Raw genomic sequence first — 22,567 nt, 5'->3', positions numbered from 1 at the left:
TAGAGTCTTTCTCATGGCTTTTCAAAAAGGGTTGGGAAGAAGCTCCTCTTCTTCATACCCAACATTGGCTACAATTCACCCCCTCTCTTCTGCAAAACAAGAAACGAAACCCAGCAGATCTTTGGTCAAAAGCACCAAAATAAAGCAAAGACTGAACCACTAAAAAAACTGAATTATTGCTTTTAACCCAAGGATTGAGCTTGATTAAATTACATTGCATTTCCACTGGCAGCCACCAGAGGACCGCGGGCACACAAATCCTCCACTGTGATCTTGTAGGCCATATGAATTTCAAACTGCATCTGAATCAACAAAAATACACGTCTTTAAATAGTTCTCCGTTCTGAAGCCCTGGATTTTAGTTTGCATAGTGAAAAAACATCCTGGTGACCAGAAATTCAACAACAAAAACAAAAAAAAAGTATTAGAGACAACTCAAACCTAAAATACTTAAAACAGCAAACGTTAACAGACAAAATAAGTCAACAAAATGCCAGAAACCAGAAGACCAACATTTAGAACATCTCAGAAAACCCGTTTTCCTTTTTTTTTTTTTTTTTTTCTTAAACGTATTTTGATAAGTTCTTTTAAGTGCTCTCTGTATGGGAGCAGCAGGTCATTAGTCCAGCCACCTGAGATGATTTTTATTATTTTTTTACTGTGGATAGTTTACCACATAAACAGTCTTTTTTTTACTATTCCCCTTCTTCTTCTGCTTCTTCGTCTTCCGCGTCATCGGCCCATCTTTCTCGTTGCAGAGTCGGCGAGCGAGTTCCTCCGGGATCTTCTCTCTCCGCCTCTCTACCGCCTCGCATGTCAAGCCCTCGCAGGAACAGCTCGGGGTAGCTGGCCAGCCTCTGGGGGGCGAGTTGGGCCAGAGCCTGAAGGGTCAGCGACCTCTCCCTGTCGATGCTGCCTGGGAATAACAGAGAAGGGCCGCCGCCGCCGGCCCCGCCCCCAACCTCCAACATGGAGCGGGGATGGAACATGGAGGAGTGGGCCTGCAGAGACAGAGGGCTGGGGTGATCCCTGGTGCCTTCGTTCTCACCTCCTTCCTCTCCCAGCTCGGGGACTCGCCTGGGCCGACGGGTGCGCAGCTCCAGGCAGTTGTGACCCTTGCGGTGACGCTGGAGGTGGTCCTCTCGGGCGAAGGCCTTGTGGCAGAGCGGGCACTCGAAGGGCCGCGCCCCGCTGTGGAGGGACAGGTGGTTTTTGAGGTCGTACGAGTGGAGGAACCGCGCGGGGCAGTGTTGGCAGGAGTAGGGCCGCTCGCCCGTGTGTTTCCGCATGTGGATCTTCAACTTATCGTTGCTAAACGGGAGGAAATAAATGATGAGAAGGCGTCAAAAGCAAGAGACAAAACGATAAACGTGTGTTTGAAGTTTTTTTTTTGTACCGTGTGAAGCGGACGCCACAGGCAGAGCACTGGAAGGGTTTCTCTCCGGTGTGTGTCCTCATGTGGCGCGGCATTTTTCCCGCTCCGTGAATGATCTTCTGGCAGACAGGACACTGCTGGGGCATTTGAGACTTCCTCTTCCTTCCCCCTCCTGCCGCTGATGGGGCTGTGCCTCGATCCGCCGTAGAGGTGGGCAAGGAGCTGGACCCCATCACCATGATATTGTCACCTAGCCCCTCCATGTCATCATCCTCAGACAGCTTGTTGCTCTGGATGGGAGGCTGGTGGGCTATCCGAGGCTGCTCCTGCGACCAGTGAAGGAGCCCTCCGTTTAGTGTGGCCCCTCTCCCAGGCTCTCTGATGGCCCTCAGATCCCCGTTTTGCCCGAGGTTGGGATGCATTTTCTCCGGTTCGGGGCTGGGAGGCTGGGTGGGGGGCAGGGAGCGAACGCTGTCAGGAGAGGCGGGCAGCCGGTTCAACGGTGACAGGTTGTTGTGAGGTAACCCGACTTTTTTCAACTTCTTTTTGTCCGTTTTTCTTCTGGATATTTTCTCTACAACGTTCGTTGTCGCTGCCGTCCTCTCGCTAGTCATCTGCTGGGGTCTCTGCTCCCCCGCCGTGTCCCCCTCTGCGTCCCCCGTCTCCCCGAGGATGTCTCTGCAGGCGTCAGCCACACACTGGATGCCCAGGAGCTGAGCACCTCGCAGCACATCTCTCATCCCGGAGCTGGGAATGGTGAGCGTGGCGGTGTAGGCGAATTCCAGCAGGGCGTCCAGGGCGTCGGGGGCCACACAGTCCAGCTGGCAGACGCTGAAGCCACCGCCACCCTCGCCGCCGCCTTCCTCCGCTCCGAACAGCCGGCGGAAGTAGAGGCTGACGGCCGCCATGACGGAGCGATGCGTCGGGTAGCGAGCCCCGTGGGAGGTGAGGGTGAGGTCACACAGGAGTCCTGTCCTCCTCTGGTCATTGAGGTGGGACAAGAGCTCGTTGCTGTGCTCCGGGAAGGGGATCCCAATCAGGCCGTCCTCTCCTGGAGACATCGCCACCTACAGCACATAAAGAGAAGGTTAAGGATTTGAAAGAGTAAATTAAAACCACTCTTGTTTTTAATTCTACCATTTAGTTGGGGAAATGAAAGCGATAGGGATGCATTTTTATAAGAATTGCAGTGCCTGGCAAAGGTATTCCTACCCAATGAACTTAGTAGCATGATAGCGGCGTCCGGGGAGCAACATGGGGTTGAGGGTCTTGCTCAGGGACTCAGAGTGCAGGCGCTGGGGATCGAACCGGGTACTTGCATCTTTCTCAGAGCGCAAGCCAACACTCCCCATACACCGAGATGCAGCTCGGTAGGCAATTTGGGGTTAAGTACCTTGCCCAGGGGCACATCGACATGTGGCAAGGGGAAGCTAGAATTGAACCCACAACCTTCTGATTGCCAGACGACTACTCAACCCATCAAGCCACAGTTGCCCATTACTATTATTGTATCATTATATTATATTAAAGCAATAGGGATGCGTTTTTATAAGAATTGCAGTGCCTGGCAAAGGTATTCCTACCCAATGAACTTAGTAGCATGATAAAATATGATAGCCTCAGTGTATTTAAATAGTATTTTATACGCAAGAACAACATTAACCAGAAATTCCGTCCATAGGACAACTAATTGTTGTTTTTATTTCACAAATCCAGCCTTTATAGCCATTAAGGGGAACCCAGCAAACATGTGGAAAAAGGTGCGCTGGTCAGATGAGACCAAAACTAAACCTTTTTGTCTAAATGGAAAAAAAACAACTATATGTACTGATTGTCCTCACAGTAAAGCACTGTGTTGGCAGCATCATTCTGAGGGAATATTTTTCTTGAGCAATGACAGGGAAGATGGATAGTGGGTTACAGGATAACGCTGCTGTATGAAAACCTGTTACTGGCTGCAGATTTAAGCCGAGCGTCAGCTTCCAGTAAAACAACGACCATAAATAGAAGCTGTAATGGAAACTTTTAGATCAAAGCATATTTATGGACTAGAATGAGCATTGAGTCAAAGTCAGACTTAAATCCAACTGATAATGTGTATAAGACTTGAAAATCAATGCTCACAGATGCTCTCCATCCAATTTGACGCAGTTTAAGCTGTTTTGCAAAAATAGTATAGGACAGTTTCCATCTGTAGAAGTGCTAAGCTGTTGGGGACGCACATGAAAAGACTTGCAGCTGTAACTTTAAGTCGGTTCCACAAAGTCTTGTGAATGAAAATGCAAGTTCAGGTTTTAATTTAAAATGTTTTAAAAAAAAATGTTTTGTTTCCCTTCCTCTTCATCATGCATGTTTATATCGGACTATCAACCAAAATCCAGTTAATATATAATAAAGTTTGAGGTTGTGGCACGACAAAATGTGAAAAAATGCTCCAGGAGTGTGAATACTTTTGCATGGCACTGGGAGGCTGAATATCATTATTATTGGCCTGCAGTTTCTGAGAAAGAGATTACCCAGACCTCCGCTTAACCGTTCTAAAAGTAAACCCTCAGTAGCGTGACTGACATGAGGACTCCTCCTTCACGTGAGGGACAATTTAAACAGGGCTTAACAACCACTCTGCCCCCCATGATCATCCTGTATTTTCCATCCAGATTACCAAAACAGGAGGAGGCTATTTCAACCCATCGGGTGGGGGTTGGGTGATTGAAAGAAGAATAGAGACGATGGCGCCTGGGCCGAGGGGAAATATTAACGCGAGATAGAGAGGGAAAAGAAAAAAAAAAAGAAGTAATTCTCGAGACAGAGGGTGGTATAAAGCCAGATGACTGGCGGTGATGTGGAAAGGATAGAGGGTTGTGCAATGCCCTGTGGGTGCTGCAGCCAAGGGGGCAGTAGGTTAATTCGTGTGTGAAACCTTTATAGCATTAGCCAACTGACTAAAATACCTGGAGAAGAACTTGCAAAGGGCTATTAGAGGAGGAAGAGAAAAAGAGCAAGCAGGGGAGCGGCAGGGGAGCGGGAGGAAGTGACAGAGTAGAGTGGGTGAAACGGGGGGAGTACCAGTGAAAGAATGAGGAAGGAAAACAGCAAGAGGAGGCCTCAAATAAATGTCCGCCACTCAGATGTTCAAAAAGTGCGACAGGTCTCTAACCGATTTGTTTAGATCTAATGGAGACCTCTCGAAAGCCGGTTTTTCCACAACCAGCATTAGCAATGGGCTGCCAATGAACTCCAGAAATGAAAGGTGAGCAAGGACAATAAGTTCCTCTCCTTTAAAAGAGTCCTGACTGTAATGAGACCCAACTACTCCCTGCTTTGGATCTCCAAGCACGCACTTCGCCCTGTCCGCATTGTACCTGGTCGATAGTACATCTCCCACGCACCTGAGCAGACCAGATTTTCCACAAACAAGTCCCCAACACCAACACCCCCTCCTCCCTCTCCTCCTGCACCTTGCCTCCCCTCCATAGCAACTGGCAGCCCCCCCCGGCCGTCCAATAACAGCGTTCACACCGTGCCCAGAGGGCTCTGCACAACAACAGCACACCCACCTGAATAACCTGCTCCAAAACACACCTTATTAAACACACATGCACGCACACACAGAAAACACGCACGCAGCGGCTTCCATGTAAGTCGGTGGCTCCCCCCACCCACCATTGTTCATTTTAACTGGTGACGAACTTAACGACGGACTATTTAAGACAAAAACAAAAAAAAAGAAACGCACTCCACCCTCACGACTAAATCGAGAACAATTAAACATTGGCACTTGAAATGTACTTTTAAGTCAACAGTTTGGATCCTTCCCAACACTAAGGACAAAGTCAAAACTTTCTTTTTCAAGAAAGCGTCCCACCCAAAGGTTTGGAGCGTCAGTCCTACCTTGCCCATCTTTATGGGCACAGTCCCCTGGAGACGAGGCAGCCTCAGTCTCGTGGTATCCATTTTTTTCCTCCTTTGCTCGTCGTCTCGCCGCCTTTCAAAACCACCTCTTCTTTGCTATTTCCTTCTCCCTCCTTCGGAGGTGCAAGTTAAAGGTCTGATCTGGTTGTCAGAGGTCGGGGTTAAGCGCTCGTCCTTGGGGATGTCTACCGCTTTCAAACATGCTGTCACTCACTCTCCTTCCTGTTGTACCAAAAGTGGGTGCACACTGACGAAGAGAGATGTAGAGATACCCCTCCCCCCCCCCCTGATGATCGTCGCCTACGCGCCCCCTCTCTCCAAAACCCAACGGCCCATTTTCCGAACACTTTCCGATAAACACCGTCTCCTTCCCTTCCTCGGAGAAAGGGGAACCCAAACAGGTAGATGGAGAGCAGCAGAGGCTAAAGCGGGGACATCGGGTGAAATGCTTCCCCCTTCGGGGGTTAAGACCCAAACATCAGTTTAGCTGCTTTTTAGCAGGAAAGAAACATGCACACGCAACCAAAAAAAAACACATTAAAAATACTTTCCAGACAACTCAAAGAATGTCAAAGTTGAAAAACTAACTAAGAACAGAAATCATATTGACATTCTGAGTCATTCTGCACCCCAATCAAACATTCAGGTAGGTGCAATATGAGAGCTAACCCATATTACGCCGCACCTCTGAGACAAAGTGGTGCACAGAGCTCTTCCTTTGAAGGCGAACTAAACCTCCGCTGCTCCGACAATAACACCAAGTTTTGACGGCAAATATTTACAGCTATTTTTTAAATGGAAAATGTGCTTTTGAAGGTTTTTCCTCTTCAACGCGAGGCGGCGACAGCGATCGGACGCAACGGTTGAGACAACGGTTTAATTTCTCGCACATTGTTTTTCCAACTCTCGGCAGGTTTGATCATGAACCAACAGGCTGAATTGGATGTTTTACATAACCAAACGTGAGGATTTGCTGTTCTCCTCGGTTATACCACAGCACGGTGTTATCTCTGGCCTTCTGTGAAGATGTCACCCTGCCCTTAAAAAGCCAAACTTTATCACTGCGGACAAACAGTTTCGGCAAAAAGAGAAATCAGGAACCTAAATTGTTATTTGCTTTAGCCTCAAGTATTAGATGAAAAAAAATTGCAAGACAAAAATCAGCAAAAGTAAATCCAGGAGGCAACGGGATGCCTGAATCTATGTAGGGCAGAGTGCAAACACTTGACCTGACCTTGTATGGGTACATTGTGTCCTCCATGAAAATAACCAACACTAAGAAGACTACAATTTCCAAAAAATCATCTGTATTATCAGCAGAAAACACAAACAGGAGGCTTAAGTTTGTCAAATTCATCTCAAAGTCGAGTCGTAGATAATGAAGCAGTGCAGCGAAGCGAAAGACAAAAGGGGTTTTAGCAGGAGCGCACAACAATGCACATTAGGTTTCCGGCTCTGGGGAAGAAAAAAAACAGAAAAAAAAAAACAGACACACACATCATGGGTGGTTGGTGGTTCGAGTTCCTTATGTTAGGCGTATTGCTTAGAACTCCGATGGGTTCGGAAAATTAAAAAAAAATAATAAGTTGCAACAATTCCCATCAGTTTTTTTTGTTGTCTGCCTGTGAGTCACTCCACATTGACAAGACTGTACAGTGGCACCGTTCATAACCCCCCCCCCCCCCCCCCATCTGACTCCTTCCTCCGTCACGTTGCTTCTGTTTGTTACCAAGGACATGTCTGCATGAGATGCTGAATCTTGCAACACACGGTAAGTAAGGCAGAAGCGGCTCACAGGAAGACGTTTACAAACCCATTCGCATTCACGAGGGCAATAGAAATGGCCACATTTATCCACTTTATTCTCATAAACGAGGCAAATTCAGTTGTCTTTAACAACAGATCCAACGCGTCTTTAAATTCAGCGCATTCATTTCAATGCTTCGGATGCCATCTTTCCAGCAATTATCTCTGCTTTTGTTTTTTTTTTTGCACACATCCTCCTACTCCTTTTGTCGACGGCGGATGAATTAATCACCCCGGCACCTTTACGCTCTCCTCATACCTTGCTTTCGTTATGCGCATCCTCTTCCTTTCTCTCTTTACACCCCAAATTTTGCGTCTCTTCTGAAGAATCGAACGCCGACAGAGGCCGAACACGTCACTTTATTGGTTTTTAACAAAGAGCCGGGCTGGTTTCAAACCGATGCCAAACGTGAACGCAAGGCTCAAACAATCCCAACGTGTTTGGAAGATGGTGAGACAGATGCGTTCTCGAAGGGGGGAAATGGAAACTTAAAAGAATGCACCGTGAATGGCCGAGAGAAAGTAAAAAAAAGAAAAAAAGGAGCAGGTTTTGCATGTAGGCCTGCAATGAAAAGACACAAAAGCACATGGTGTAAAACAAAGCTCAACCTCAAAACGCACGACTGGGGCTGTTCGTATTAGTTTTATGGCTCTTATTTTCCATTTAAGGCTGCAACTTTTCCCAGTCCACCTCAATTATATCGAGCTCCAACTCTAAAGGGGGGAAAATATGACTTTATGCTTTTCGCACAAAACCCAGTCTGAGAGGGAGATGGAGAAAAGCTCTTACAAATTCTGATGTCAGATGTTTTCCAAAAAAAGGGGCCGTTTGTGTGTGTGTGTGTGTGTAGCACATATAGCTTGTTCAAGGCTTCATCGACCCAACGCCACTAACAAGGTGAGCTTGTTTTTAGATTTAAAATGAACAAACTGATGAAAAAGAGAGACATTAAAAGCAGGACCACACCTTTCTGCACTAAATGCATCTTTAGGGACTCACACACACTCCCTTTCTCTCTCTCTCACACACACACACACGAGACGCTACATAGTCTTTTAAAACATTGAAATAGAAAAGAACTCAGAAACAGAGTTCTCGTTTGCGTCCATTCGTCAATCGAAACACGCTGTGACTCAGAGGCTTTTCATACAGATAAAAAAAAAAGAAAAAAAAAAGAAACAGCATGTCATCCGTTATTTCTAACCACACAAAACAAATCAGGGTGTTAAGCAGCATCCACCGTCCCCAAAAAAACAACAACGCCAGCAGCCAAACAATCGGAAAGTAAGATTCAAGCTCATACCGTTTCTCATCCACACTCTCGTCTTCCTCACACCACTTTCCTTCACTTTAGTGCTTAAGACAAACAAAATGAAAAAAGAAGAGAAAACTTTGCACTTTACTTATTTAAGGGTAGAGAGCGTAGCAGTAGGACACCTTCGCTGAGGAAGAGTAGGGGAGGAGGAGGAAACTGGGGGATGACAGCATGTGTGCCTGCCAAACCAAAGCTGCTGCTAAATTACATTTAAACCCAGAGATTCACCCCCAACATCTCTAAATGTTAGGAAGACAGTGAGCTGGAAGCGGCAGCTCGTTTTTCTGCCGGGTGATAAAAACACAGAGTCCACCTGCCGTGTGTCCCGACAGCTCCCTCCGGACTGCACATTTGCATCCCACCGGCAGATATAAAAACAGACCCGACCAGGCCGAATTTGAATCGCCATTTGAATTAGTCAAAGACAAGACTTGAGACTGCATCGTGATAATTACACTGACTGCGCTCTGCAACTTCACAGCCAGAAAAAAAAAGAGAAGTCCGCCGAGTAGAAGTTACTCAGCAAATGCTTTTTTTTTTTAGTTATTTTCTCAAGAAAGCCAAGTGCCAGCGAGCCCCACGTCTTTCTTACTGGCAACTGGGGCATTATTGGTGTCCCTTTCTGTGTGCGTGTGTGAAGTGTGACGCATGCGCGCGGCGTGGTCTTGGTCCCAGAAACACATTACATTATTCATTTGGCTGGCAGAGCACAGGCCCTTATCCCCTCGCCCTCCCACACCACAGCACTCGGCTGCTAGCTGCAGCAGCAGCAGCCAGTTTGCATGCCAGACCTGGACACCATGCGAATCTGCAGGAGGATTATCAGCTTATCAGCACATGGGGCAAGACATTTGGGTGCACATATATATATGCTCTGTCCTCTAACACCAGCCAACTTCTAACCTGAAATCAAGGTATAATGAGGTTTTCGCAGCATGCAACTAAACGTACAGAATTCTGCGCCCTACGCTTGATGTGGACCGTATCTATGATCCAGCATGAATAACATGGGTGTGTTACGATATGGACGCTTTGTTAATGTTCTGTTAGTCTGAAGAAGGGCGGCGTGGCTGAAAGGTTACGGTTGAGCCCAAAATTATTCACACCCTTGAGAGATTTAGATTTAAACTTGCTTTCATTCATTCAAGACGTTTGTTACTGTTACGAAATGAGGCGGGCATCTCTGGAAAAAAAAAATAAAAAATACAACAACGATGTCCAGTTGACATTTTGGAAATGAGTCATTTCACTATTATTTAATAATTGTATAACAAAAAATATATATATTTTTTTTTTTAGGTAGGTGGCTTTGCAGAGATGAAGAAAATCCTCTTATAGCTGCTGACCAGTTGTTTTTATTTCATGTTTTCTCTTTTTTGATTTTAATCATCATGTGCCAGTGTCAAGGTATCAAGGACGTTTTTAAAAAGTCACGGCACAAGAAAATGGCCACATTTTATTTTACATAACCGTTCCTACAGTTTTGAATGCTTTTAACCAAATGCCAGAGAAAGTGTCGGAGTGACCTCTCTGGCTGTATTGAGGATGGCGTAAAGCAACGCTGCCATTCTTCCACCTGCTGCTGCTAGTCAGCTCACCTGCAATAAAGACCAGTTTGGGGGTAAAAAAAACAAAAAAAACTGTGATATTCTTGGAAAGTAAAGCAGCACCATCCATTACTCTTCTTATGGTAACTCTGCTTTCATACTACAGTGACAGCAGACTGCAGCTACTGCAGCTACTACAGTAGACGGCCCCCAAAATATTCAAGCATGTTGAAGATACCAAGATACCTGCAAATGGATCATGCTGAATATTTTTGTTTACCGTTTTTTGTTTAAATGCTGTGAAATTATTTCTTCACACTGTGAGAATCTCATACCACACCCATTAGTGTGTTTTAGCATTAAGGCCGTCAGTGAGGAGCATCCCATGTTCATATTTGTCGGTCAACAAAGTTTATTCTCTTCAGGAATTTAAAACAATTCCTGGAGCTGTCACGTTTGTATGTCTAAAACCGCAATTAATATAAAAATAACTGCCTCTGTAAAAATGTTACAGTCACAACAATATTTTATCATTACTTGGTAAAAAAAAAGATAATGTTTTTCATATTCTATTATTTAAAAAAAGTTACATATATTCTTTAATAGTTAAAAGTTTTTGTTAAAAAAAAATATTTTCACTTTTTATTTTTTTATTTTTACTGTTGGTTTTATTTTATTTTGTAACCAAGTTTGTCACTTGTCTCTATATTTCAGAATTAAAACACACGTTTTTATTCTACTTAAATAAAAGTGCTAGATTTGGTAAAATTAATTTTTATTTTTCTGTCATCTTTCATAGAAAACTGTCGAGAGAGCATACGCTGCTTCTCTGAAAGCCATATAAAAAAAAACACGTTTTTGCTCTTACTGCGTTTCTTTTTTTTTAACAAAAATCACTGTACCCAAACATTTCTGCTCGGCTTCTTACGGTGAAGCACCGAGGGAGCAGTAGCAGCAAAGGAAATCAATCTGAGGTTGGAAAGAGGAAAAATGGTCTGAGATTTGAGACGATATGACAGCAGCAACAAAAGGAACATGAGGGAGGCGCGTCTTCTAAAAACACACATATTCTTAGAAATCACAAAAATAAGGAGGGTACGGGGGAGGAGAAACACATGAGAGTGAGTGAGAGGATGGGGAGTGGGTGTAGAGATACTCTAAAAGATAAGGGGGTGAAAAGGAGAAGGGGGGGGGGGGGTTAAGACAGGAAAATCTAGTCCCGGCCTCCAACAATCTGTGTTGGCAACGAGACGTGAAACAAGAGTCGAGAGAGTTAAGTTACAAGGGGAGAGGAAGGGGGAGACAGAGCGAGAGAGAGAGAGAGAGAGAGAGACAAGAGGGAGAGGAGCCGTGACACGACGGCTGGAAGATAAACACAACTATCGAGCAAGAGGTGAACACATGCACGCAGCCACAGGAAGTAGCAAGAGTCCTTGCAGGTGTAATCTTCTGTGTGTGTGTGTGTGTAGGCAGATGTCTGAGGGAGCGATGTGGTAGCAGCCACCTCTATCATTAGCATCACCAAAAGGGAGTTTTCACCATTAGATGGAGAACAAGCACAGATGTGAGAGAGAGAGAAAGCCTGCTGACGGCGTGGTTTCACACTTTGCTTCTCCCCCCCTTTTCTTTCAGCTCCTTATCTGGTCAGCAGTTTCTACCCCTCAGTGCTCCACAGCTGTGTGTGAACGCTGGAGCGTCAAGGTGTGTAGGCGAACCACTCACTGCGTCGAACCCGATTTCTTTTAGACTATGTGTGAACGCCCCAAAAAAAAGGAATCGACCAAAGTCGGGTTTTTAAGCTTCGTTACGGTCAAACATGAGTAATTTATAAGCAGAGTTGCAGTAATTGAGCGGGGGTGTTTTAGCATGTCAGTCTGTGGTACAAACAGGGAACTGTGGGGGTGTAACTGTGGACCAAGAGACTCATAATACAAACTTGGTTCATTTTCACACTCCTTTGTAGAAAAAAATAGCATGCAGAAGGAATTGTGCTTTCCTCTATTTAATCAGAGTCATTAAAAATGTCAAAAATGACGAGCTCCTGTCGGCCTCTTTAGCCAATTGGTTTGATGCTTTCCAGTTGCATCACTTCCAGCAGAGTTATCAGAAAGTATCCAGAGCTCTCCACTCTTATTAGCAACGCGATCAACATGAAAAGCATCCAGGTAAACCGTAATGTTATGGAAACTACCTGCAGCAGCATTTTTTTTTTTTTAGCCTCCTTCATCATCCTCCTCAGGTTGGCGAGATGAACTCACCCAGCCTTGTTTGACACAGATGCAGTCGGTTTAAACTTCTGAATTATTTTTCCGACTGCAGCAGGACTTCTGCAGGCTTCAGTCAGTTAAATGCATCTCCGTAGATTGGCATCATTTGCATTTAAGACTTAAAAAAAAAAAAAAAATACCGTTAGCAACCTGATTCCTTGACCTATATTTTATTTACTTAATTGCAAAAGCTCAATTTACAGTAACTTTGTCAACTGAAATTGATGTTTTTCAGCTCTAGCATATGACTCACTGACCTAAATGCCTTCCTGCAGTATATTGTAAGCGTCAAAACAGTTATTGAAAACCCGTCTTGCTTTGCAAACCTCTTTAAATATACACCTTCTCACGACGAAGGAGCAGGTGTCTGCATAAAGCAACATGAATATTTAGATTTTAATATCCTAAACATATAATTTGCAGCCAGAAGCCTGTTCCAGGAGCAGAAGTTTGCAGAGAAGGTAAAATGTCTGAGGATAATTTCCACTCGGCTGGGCTTGTTGGTTCCCTCGTGTTGTTTTCAGTCACAGAACATCACCCGAACCCCTTTGTCAGGACCACAAATCATTAAACAGCCAAATGCCACTAGTGTCCCCACAAGTAAAAGTAAAACTAAATGTAATTTGACACCTAGTATATACATTTTTTGATTTTTGTAGCCCCAAATTAAGATGATTAAATTAAAGACCTTGTAAAATATCATAAAAACAGCCACATATTTAATAAATCTATTATTAAAGCCTTAAAATGTCTTAAATGTACCCTAATTTTCAACACTAGGTCATAAATTATATTTATTAAGCTTTAAATTTGTGCTTTTGTTTAGTGAGGAATTTCCTGGTAGTATTTATTTGTCCTGTGACTTGTAGTTCTGGTTGTGAAATTTGGGTGCAACAAAAAAAACAAACCCCTGAATGCATGAAAGCAAGCCCCGTCCAAAAGGGATTTAGATATCTGGCTTTCTGCCACAAACAAAACTGCAAAACAATTCGGCGACTGGAAAAATGGCTCGCTGAACGTTTCAGGCAATTTAAATCAAAATGTTCCTGAATGTCTGCTCAGAAAGATTTGGCTTGGAAGCAGGAAATTAAATCGTTTGACTAAAACCCAACTTGTGCAGCTTGATATTAAAAGGACTAAACACACCAAGAACAGAGAACTTTGTTCTTGCAACTTGTTCGACACAAATTCTGGGCAGAAGTGTTTTTTTTTTTTTATCTTGCATGTCTTCCCAGAAATGTAAAAGGTGCTGCACTGTGGTGGTAGTGAACTCTGCACTTGAGTTCTTGTAAAGTATGAAATTTTCCTGGCCAGAGAGAGCTGGGTTCATTCAGCCTCGGGTTAAAGAACTAACTTCTCTCGTCTTGCGGGTTATTTTTTGCCCTCTAGAAGTCTAACTTAGGTGACCCAGTTGTACGGGCACTAAACTAGGTCACAAAACATCAATTTAGATTCACAAGGTTATTGAATTTGCTTAAATACAAGGTATTTAATAAGTTATTGGGTGACTTGGTCGTGAAATGTTTCTTAACTTTGCAGAAACTCTGCTATAGGTATGGGCAGGTTTAGACGATTAGTTATTTTCCTTATAGCCATTTCTGGATTTCAGCCTTAAAAAATAACATGTGCTCTCTGCCATGCTTCAAAATGGAGAAATGGGCCACAGTTATATATTATTATACCTTAGGGAAACAGGAAGTCATAGTTTGTTAATTAAAGGTTCTTCAACACTGATGAATTATAAAGTTTAAAAAAAACAAACAAACATTTTTTGTTCGTTTTATTCTACAGGAATGCAGTTAAAAGAGGTCAGACATAATTACCGATTTTAATAAAAACAATTATCAACATGGAATTTATAAATAGTTATACTCAAGTTAAGTTAAATAAAAAAAGTAGTAAAATCCCATTCAGAGTATATTTTTGCCACAAATGATTCATATATTTAGTAAAGATGGAGATTATGCACTGATATTAAATAAAAAGGTAAAGAAAAATATCAAAGATTTGTTTAAAATACACTCAACCCCAGCTAAATTATGCCTGCTCAATCTAAATGTTTTTTTTTAAGAAAATTATTTGTGTCTTTTCTAACATCTAGAAACAGTATTAGAAATAAACTTATAAAAATAATGTTGATAGCTTCAGATTTCTTAAATTTGAGCGTTATTGTTTAAAAAGTAGCTTAAGTGCTGCTTTATTAACCAAAGGTTGTGTTTCCATTGCTGAACAAAACAAGTCACATTAAAAGGATATTAGAAAATGTTCACATATTTCTAGAGTTTTACTTCACATAGGTTGAATCTAAATGAATAATGTTCTATTGTCAACATATCTATATTTGCAAGACTGTATACAGTTTTGTTTAGTGTTGCTTTTAGCACTTGCCCTAATGCCCTGCACTCAAACTGCACAGCAAATTGTGACTGTAAAGTCATTTTCTGAGCTGAAATTAAAACCTTTTTTGATGATAAACTTCAAGAGAGCATAATGGGCTATTTTGGTGCTTTTTTCTCAGTACCGAGAGTACAGAGGAGTTGTGATGCCTCTGTGTGTGTTGTTAAGTTTAGGTAGTGTAGGTGTTGTAGTGCATGTGGGTTTATTTTTCAAAGAAAGTAACATTAAAAGGAACAATGGGAATGTTGCGTCTGTCCTAATCAATATATTTATTGCAATCATGAAAATTTGTAAGATGGGGTGAATCAGGTGGGTGTTTATATGTACTTTGTTGACCATTTTACAGCTTTTTATAGCTGTTTTATGTTTTTGACAAATCTTTTAGCTTTCATGGCTGACAAGAAGAAGAAGAAGAAGAAGAAGAAGAAGAAGAAGAAGATTAAACTGCGAGCATATAAGTGCGCATCCTGTATTTAAAGTTGCCACATGAAAGGGAGGATCTGAAAGGCAGCAGTCGTCCTGCACGAACGACCTCCCACTTTAAAAAAGGAAGATCTTGCAAAAGTACTGGACACATGCAGAAACACACAGAAGTGTCGCAAAAACCAACTGATCCTGATCAGTTTCCTCTTCCTGTGCTCAGTGAAGATGGTCGACCACGAGAGAAGATGGAAAGATTAAAACGAAAGACATGCAGAAACGGCTCGGAGGAAAAAAGGCTAAGCAGAAGAACGACAATAGCTTCCCGACAGGTAGATAGAGAATACAGAGAGAGAGACACAGAGAGAGAGAGAGAACGCAGCCGGAAGAGATGAGGGAAAGATGTGCCAACTTCCTGACAAATCAGCTGAACAGAATGAGAAGTAGGGGAGTGTGTCCATTTTTACTTCACTTACAGGCAATTAAAGTCCTCAGAAGAAATTTAGGAAGAGGTTTTAGTCATGCTGCTTGTAAAAACACCAACATTAACCTCAGCGGAGGGGCTGGAAGAGTCGAAACTGTTTTTCTCCCTTGCAGCCTTCAAATGCCAAGTGACAGCTTTACCACTTAGACCAGAAGCACGTACAGCTGACACCAGATATTAGATATAAAACACAACCAGTCGCTCTTTCTGTCCGACCGTAAATCAAACTAAATGTTTCCTCTTTTAGGGCAGTAGGGTTTACAAAAAAAAATAAAAAAAATGAATTTGCTAGATGCTAGAATAATGAGAATTTGTTTAGACTTTGTTTTTACAATCTTACAATTCAGACATTTACATCCATTTCTATAATATTCAGTATAATTGCAGCTTCATCTGTGTGACTTGGGTCAAACGTTTTAGGTCTACTCCTACAACAGAAATTGCAGAAATTTTGGCCCAAACCTTCTGACAGAACCGATACAACTGGGTCACATCTGTAGGTTGCCTCACTTCTCAGCTTTTGCCAAAAATATCCTGTTGGATCAGGGTTTTTTTTGATGGCCTCTCCAAACATAGACTTTGGTAACTAATTACAAAACTTTCCTTTTTGACAAAGCTTATAGTTAGAGTGGCTCATGTTACCCTGAGCTACCTCTATAGTTATGCTGCTATAGGCTTAGGCTGCTGGAGAACATCAGGGCCTATTTCTCTCACTCTGCTGAGTTCTCCTACTGTTCTCCAGTTTTGCATTGCATTACATTGAAATGACTGTCGTCGTTTCAGCTTTTAACTTTTTGTTCTCTCTCTTTTTTCTTCATAGTAGGTACACCTGGTCTGGCGTTCTGTTAACTGAGACATCATCCAGTGAAGACAGATCACCCGCTACTACCATCTAATGTAGAACAGATTACTGGATCAATGTGTGCTTCTGTGCTTTTTTGTCTGTCTTGTTGTGTCTCTGCTCTGTCTTCTCTAACCCCCAGTCGGTCGAGGCAGATGACCGTTCATACTGAGCCCGGTTCTGCTGGAGGTTTTTCCTTCCACTGTCGCTTCATGCTTGCTCAGTATGAGGGATTGCTGCAAAGCCATGAACAATGCAGACTCCTCTCCCTGTAGCTCTACGCTTCCCCAGGAGTGAATGCTGCTGGTCGGGACTTTGATGCAATCAACTGGTTCCCTTATTTAGGACATTTTTGACCAATCCCACTATGATGTTCTCGGGCTTGCAAGCTTCCCACCTTCTCTTCCAAATCTCATTACGGTCATTTTGACCAAACACTTGAACTTCAATTAAAAAAAAAACAACAGATCATGTCCTCAAAAATTAAGACCTCTGTCCCCAAGTACATCTGCACACTATGATATGTTTTTAATGTTCCTTCAGGAGTAATGGCTTCTTCCATGCTGAGTGGCCCTTCAGCCAATGTCGGTACAGAACTCGTTTCACTGTGGATAGCAACACATTCTCAACATCTTCAGCCAGCTGCTTTACAACATACTGGGATTATGTTCTGGGGTTGATATGGACCTTTCAAACCAATATATATGTTCTTACCTGGAACACAGGCATCTAGAACAGAAAATGGACCCCAGGATGAACCCGACCTGTGGAGATCCACAAATCTGTTCCTGGCATCTTGGCTGATTTTGGTGTTGACATACAATACAGCCACACGTACGTCTCCAAGCAACCAAGATGTTGTAAACTAAATAAGAACCTTAAAAGCCATGTCACAACTCCACCAGGCTTTCCCAAGGATTTTAAATGCATATTGACCTTGGTGTATGCAAACTTCTGATGCTTGAGAAAATTATCCTCTGCTCACTTGTCTCTTAATTCTGGTAAATTGAAATCATTTTGGCAATTCTAACGTAAAAAGGGAAAAGTCTGATTTAATCTCAGACAGTGAGGGGAAAAAAATGGTTCCGTGTCTTTCTGCACAGCGTCTATACGAGTTATCTGGCTTTCGACCATATTTTACAAATGTAAGATAAATGAGTTGCATGTTATTTCACATAAATAATTGATTTTCTTTTAAATATTAACAAAGATGATTCAGTTTTTTTGTTTTTGGGATGACAAGGGACGACAAGAAGCCCCTCTGGAATACAAGCCTCCATCTGCAGCTGGAGTTCCCCTCTGAGCGACAGACATGAAAGGGGTCACTTTCAGCAGCGACGAGTCCCTTTTGCCTGCTCATGTTTGGGTGTTTATTCTCACTTTCCCTGAAGTGTTGTCTCACTGTACCTATTTATGATAACCGCCCGCTCAGTGTGTACAGAAACAATTGCAGTGTTACTAGAAGAGCTGAATCACTGCCACTCCTTCGGCCTGTGTAGCTGTTTTTTCTCTCTCAAGTCTACGTCGCTCTGACGCTTTACAAGAAGAGCGCGACAAAAAGTCAAGGCCACCTGCCAATTGGTTTATCCTAGGGGTGGCGTGGGCTGTGAGGCTGGTGGTCGAGAGCAAGGGAGGGCTGTCAAATGTTACAGAAACTCATGACTGAAAAGAGGAAATGGCAGATACATAACTTCCTCTATTGACACAGAATGAGTGGGGGCAAGACTCGATGACAGCAGCAGCAGCAGCAGCAGCCTGGATTACGGACAGCATGTAGTCATCCCTGAGTTATTACAGTTTGCAGTGTGGAGAAACTAGCTCACAAATCCAGGCCTTGACTTCCTAATAAGTTTAAATAGAGGAGGGAAAGAAATGATGTGTGAAGTTCATGCAGTGACCTTACAGAGAAGGTGCCGTCACATCAAACCACCGACGAACCATCGTGACCCTCATGCAAACGATGACACATCAGTCTGAGCACCGAGGTGTAATTTTCTTCTTTCTTTTTTTGTTCATAATTGTCGCATGAACACAGTTCAGGGTAATACTAGAGATGTTCTCAGAATGATAGGAGCAAGTATAACGCAAGACAATGAGACGCATTCAAACTTTGGGGGGGAGGGATAAGAAATAAAAACTCCCAATCCGCCTCCTCCTCTCTCTCTCTTGTCTCCCCACCTTCCTCCCACTCACATGGTTCGTATGAAACTGAAAGACCCAGGTCTGAAAAGGGGGAATTTATAAGGGCTTCGTATGCCCTGATTAAAGCAGTTCCTGGAACCGTGCGCACATATACATGCATGTATGCATGTGCACAGGGGCGAGTGTGTTCCTCACCCGGCAGACCACTCGACATGTCACTTCCCTCTATCCACCGCTTCACGGACACATGCTTGTCACCAGCGCAGCGAGGCCGCGGTCACATGATTTGTCGCGCAAGTTTGCCCACGACTGACACGAACGCACACGAGAACGAAAATCAAGCGCGAACAAAGAGCTTAGAAAACATCAGAACATTTTTTTTTTTGATTGCAGGTCCTCCTTTTGGCAATAAGCAACTTTTGTAGTTTAGATTCAGTAGATCTGGGTTGACCCACTGAAGCTGAATCCTGACAGATCAGGTTGGCACAACGCTAATCTGCTAATCAAACTGCTTAATATTGTAATAAATCCAATGTTTATTAACGATTCCAAGCAAAGAAATTCTCCCAGTCGGATTAAAAATATTACAATATTACCATATCGTGGCATGTGCACCAAAAGTTTTTTAATTAAAACTGCTAAATAACAGCATTAATTGCTTTTGATGACAAACAGAAAAGCAACTTTTATTGCAACTGCTGCTCAAATATTATATTGCTTATTACTGTTGTAACAATATAATACATCATGCTTATTAATTAGTTTAAGCTCAAGCTTTAAGCATACAGTATAAAATTTACCCCCATTCAATTTATTACCAGATTCTAAGTGCTTATTGCACAGGATATGTTTGCTTTTCTGCTAAAGAGCAACCCAAGCACAATTAGTGGAATTCATCATAGAAACGGCTCGGGCCTGGTAGCAGATGACAATTAAAAGAGTAAACATTATTTCAGTAATATTTGTTGTGCACATATACAAATAGAGCAAACTGAGGAATAATTTTCAAAGAACTTCTAATATGAAATTTGCATAATTTCACTCAACAAACTCCATCAAATGTAGACCATACATCCATATATATGTATTAAATGTTAATTTATGTCTTTGAGCTTTAGCACAAAACAAATATTACATTTTTACACATATACACCTATCTTTAATTTTCCTGTTTGTTGTATTTCTATTTGGTCTGAGGGCTCCATTGAACTACTTTTCCTGGGAGCCCTGAAAATCAGGGATTCATTCAAGCAGAATAATCTCAGCCAGATGTACTTGAATGCCAAGTTCTCTTGTTTTTCCCATTTTGAAGAGCGACTAAAAGACACAGACCTCTGTGCCACATCACAACTCTACCCCAGGACAAAAAAAAAAGTCCCGTCTTGCTAATTAAAAGATTCAAAACATTCTAAACAATTAAATATAAATCAAATATCCTTCAATTAAATTTGCTTCATGGGAATTGAGTTTCATTTCCAAGACTCTTTATAGTTTGCTTAGAAAACATAAAAAACACTTGTTTGTGTAGACAATATCAATTTACATTTATTATGGCAAATTTGATATTTTCAAAAAACATTTTTTGTTTAGTTTATTAGATGACACATAACATTGTTTCTTCGGGCTCAAATACTACGGTGTATTACTGCTCCGCCACAAATATTTAGGTCTCAGGGGTTGTCAAACTCTCAATGTGCACATCATCCAACGAAAAACTAAAATAATTTACAAACATCCTCCTGATCTGCCATTATTCCTGAGCCATCTTCAAAGGCCAGCTGGAGTTATAGAGCGACTGCAGCCAGCAAACCACAGAGGAGTTAACTTCCAGGTTGCCTATAAAATATTCAACTGCTTGACCACTTTATTCAGCTCATATTTGGTTCCAAGGACGGGGATGTCTCCGGGAGGCTCCTCCCACCCGCCGTTTACCAAAGTTTGACCACGACAAAGTGTTTGTGGTGTAAACGATGTCGGAGAAACAAAGAATGTGCAATGACCTCGATGAAGTCATACTCAGGGAAGTTAGTCAAATTCTCGTCTAAGTGCTCCCCCTGATAAATGAGCGCAAATGGATTTCAGATCATCTCAGTCTGCTTGCAGCCGGCTAGGAGCTGACTGGAGGCATGAAAAGCAGTCTGGATGAAAAGCACAGCAAGGTTAGAGTTGTTTAATCGACTTTTTTTAAAATATTTTTATTATTTTCCAATTTAGATTTATCCTGCAGGATGATTAAACCTGTTGGAATGCCATTGCTATTTGACATGGTAGGACCAACAGGTAGGAAAAAACACCAACTGATTGGAGACAGAGGGTTTGCGGATTTTATTTTGTGCAGATACTGAAAGCTGCACATCTAATATCGCTGGCTGATATGCACCCACCACAGTTCTGTACAGAAGCATCTAAATAACAACTATCGAGAAAGACAAATACTCTTATAGGGCAGGACTGGCCAAACACTGGATCATGTGGCTCTTAGAGTGATTTTGAGGGACCACGGTTCAATTATGGTTTAAATCTGCCTCCCCAGATTATGAATGCAGAGGGACACTTCATTGAAAATGATTTATGACAGGACTTTCACTGGAAAAAAAATACTTATTGCACAAAATATCTGCATTTTATCCAGCAGGCTTTGTGCTTATCTGGTAAGGTCACGGTAAACAGGACAATGATCCTCGTAGACCCACAACTCTTACTCAGAAGCAAAATGGGGAGCAACTACTCTTCAAACCTGACTAAATACTGCTAATTTATAAAAAAAATAAATAAAAAAAGTAACCCAGATCCTAATTTTCAAAACAAAGAAAACGGGAAACATAGAATTACCTAAAAACAAACATAGGAAAAGGGACCATTCCCAAGAAACATAACCCTCTTCTACTACATCAGTCCACTTTGACTAACAAAATATTGTATACTGATAAGCTGCTCCTAATAGATAAACTCCACCAAAATGAGTTTCTCTTTTTAAATTTATTTAAATATTGTGGCTCGTGAGAATTTCCAATGTGATGATTTTGGCCTGAGTGGTTAAAACCTTTATTTATTTTATTATTGAGGACACCGCTGTTCTAGAGTAAGATCATAATTAGACCCAAGAACGATTTTTTTCCCCCAGAAGATTTTTAGACAGCAATACTGAACAATGTGTGCTCAAGATTGACAAAATAAGCACAGCTGTGGACGGCTTGGGTGGGAGGCCTTCATTTATTAGAAATATAGATATATTTGTAGGTCATCACCAGCCTGGATGATAATCTTCTGATTTTGGCCAAATAGTGCAAATGCATCTTCATTTGTACATTACCAGTCAGAAACTTGGTCACACTTGTGTCACTCAATTGCTTTTCCTTACTTTTATTTCTTTTCATCTCGTAACAGAAACATAGCAAAGGCACTAAAAGTATGAAGGACAAATGTATAGAATCATGCAGCAAACCATAAATTGGGAAATAACAAAATATATTTTATGTTTTTCAAATTCTAAAAAGGTAGTCAGTCCCCTGAAAATGTTTTTCAATAGTCTCGAAGGAGTTCCCAGAGACAGTGACAAGCAATTGAATGTGAAGGTGTGTCCAAGCAATTGACTCTTAGCATACATTTGTTTTAGGGCGGCTTTTTCTTTTGCACAATGTCAGAACTTTAACGTGTAAAAACACCCCAAAGTTGAAGTAAAACCTAAAAGAAACGATTCACTTCCACATGGAGCTGCACAATATATCATCATTGTCTTAATATCAATGTGTGCAATTTCCAAATCCCAAAGGTCTGCTTGGATACAATATCAATATAAATAATATCCCAGGTGCCATACAAATCTACTTTCCAGGGATACATTTGGCCATCTGGACTCGTACAACCCATTATTCTGTTTGTGACCAGGATGTAGAATGTGCAATCCTAATGGTATCATCTATAGGTGATAATCACATATATCAATATAATCTTTTCCAAATGTTATGCATCCTTACTCCCAAACAAAAGTTAAACCTAAGATGCCTAAAGTTCACCATTAGTTCTACCTCTCACACTGCAAAAACTGATCTAAAAATAA

At 42.1% G+C, this 22,567-nt stretch overlaps 1 protein-coding gene across 3 annotated transcripts in view; it reads right to left on the bottom strand.

The window, feature by feature from the left end:
• Nucleotides 1–543: 543 nt before the first annotated feature.
• zbtb7b (zinc finger and BTB domain containing 7B) overlaps nucleotides 544–22,567 on the bottom strand; it is a 29,008-nt gene continuing 6,984 nt past the window's right edge. For 2 of the 3 annotated variants that reach the window (XM_012865780.3, XM_021318166.2), the window contains exons 3-4: nucleotides 1,397–2,442; nucleotides 544–1,311 (exon numbers count right to left, since the gene is read on the bottom strand). In XM_012865780.3, the coding sequence (XP_012721234.2) occupies nucleotides 696–1,311; nucleotides 1,397–2,436 (1,656 nt within the window). In that variant the 5' untranslated portion in view covers nucleotides 2,437–2,442 and the 3' untranslated portion in view covers nucleotides 544–695. Of the gene's footprint in view, nucleotides 1,312–1,396; nucleotides 2,443–5,266; nucleotides 5,449–22,567 lie in introns of those variants that run through there. The other variant, XM_012865779.3, reaches the window with a different exon arrangement.

The sequence above is a fragment of the Fundulus heteroclitus genome, chromosome 3 (genome assembly GCF_011125445.2).
Source record: "Fundulus heteroclitus isolate FHET01 chromosome 3, MU-UCD_Fhet_4.1, whole genome shotgun sequence".
NCBI lineage: Eukaryota > Metazoa > Chordata > Actinopteri > Cyprinodontiformes > Fundulidae > Fundulus > Fundulus heteroclitus.
This window is presented reverse-complemented; position numbering and strand designations above follow the sequence as displayed.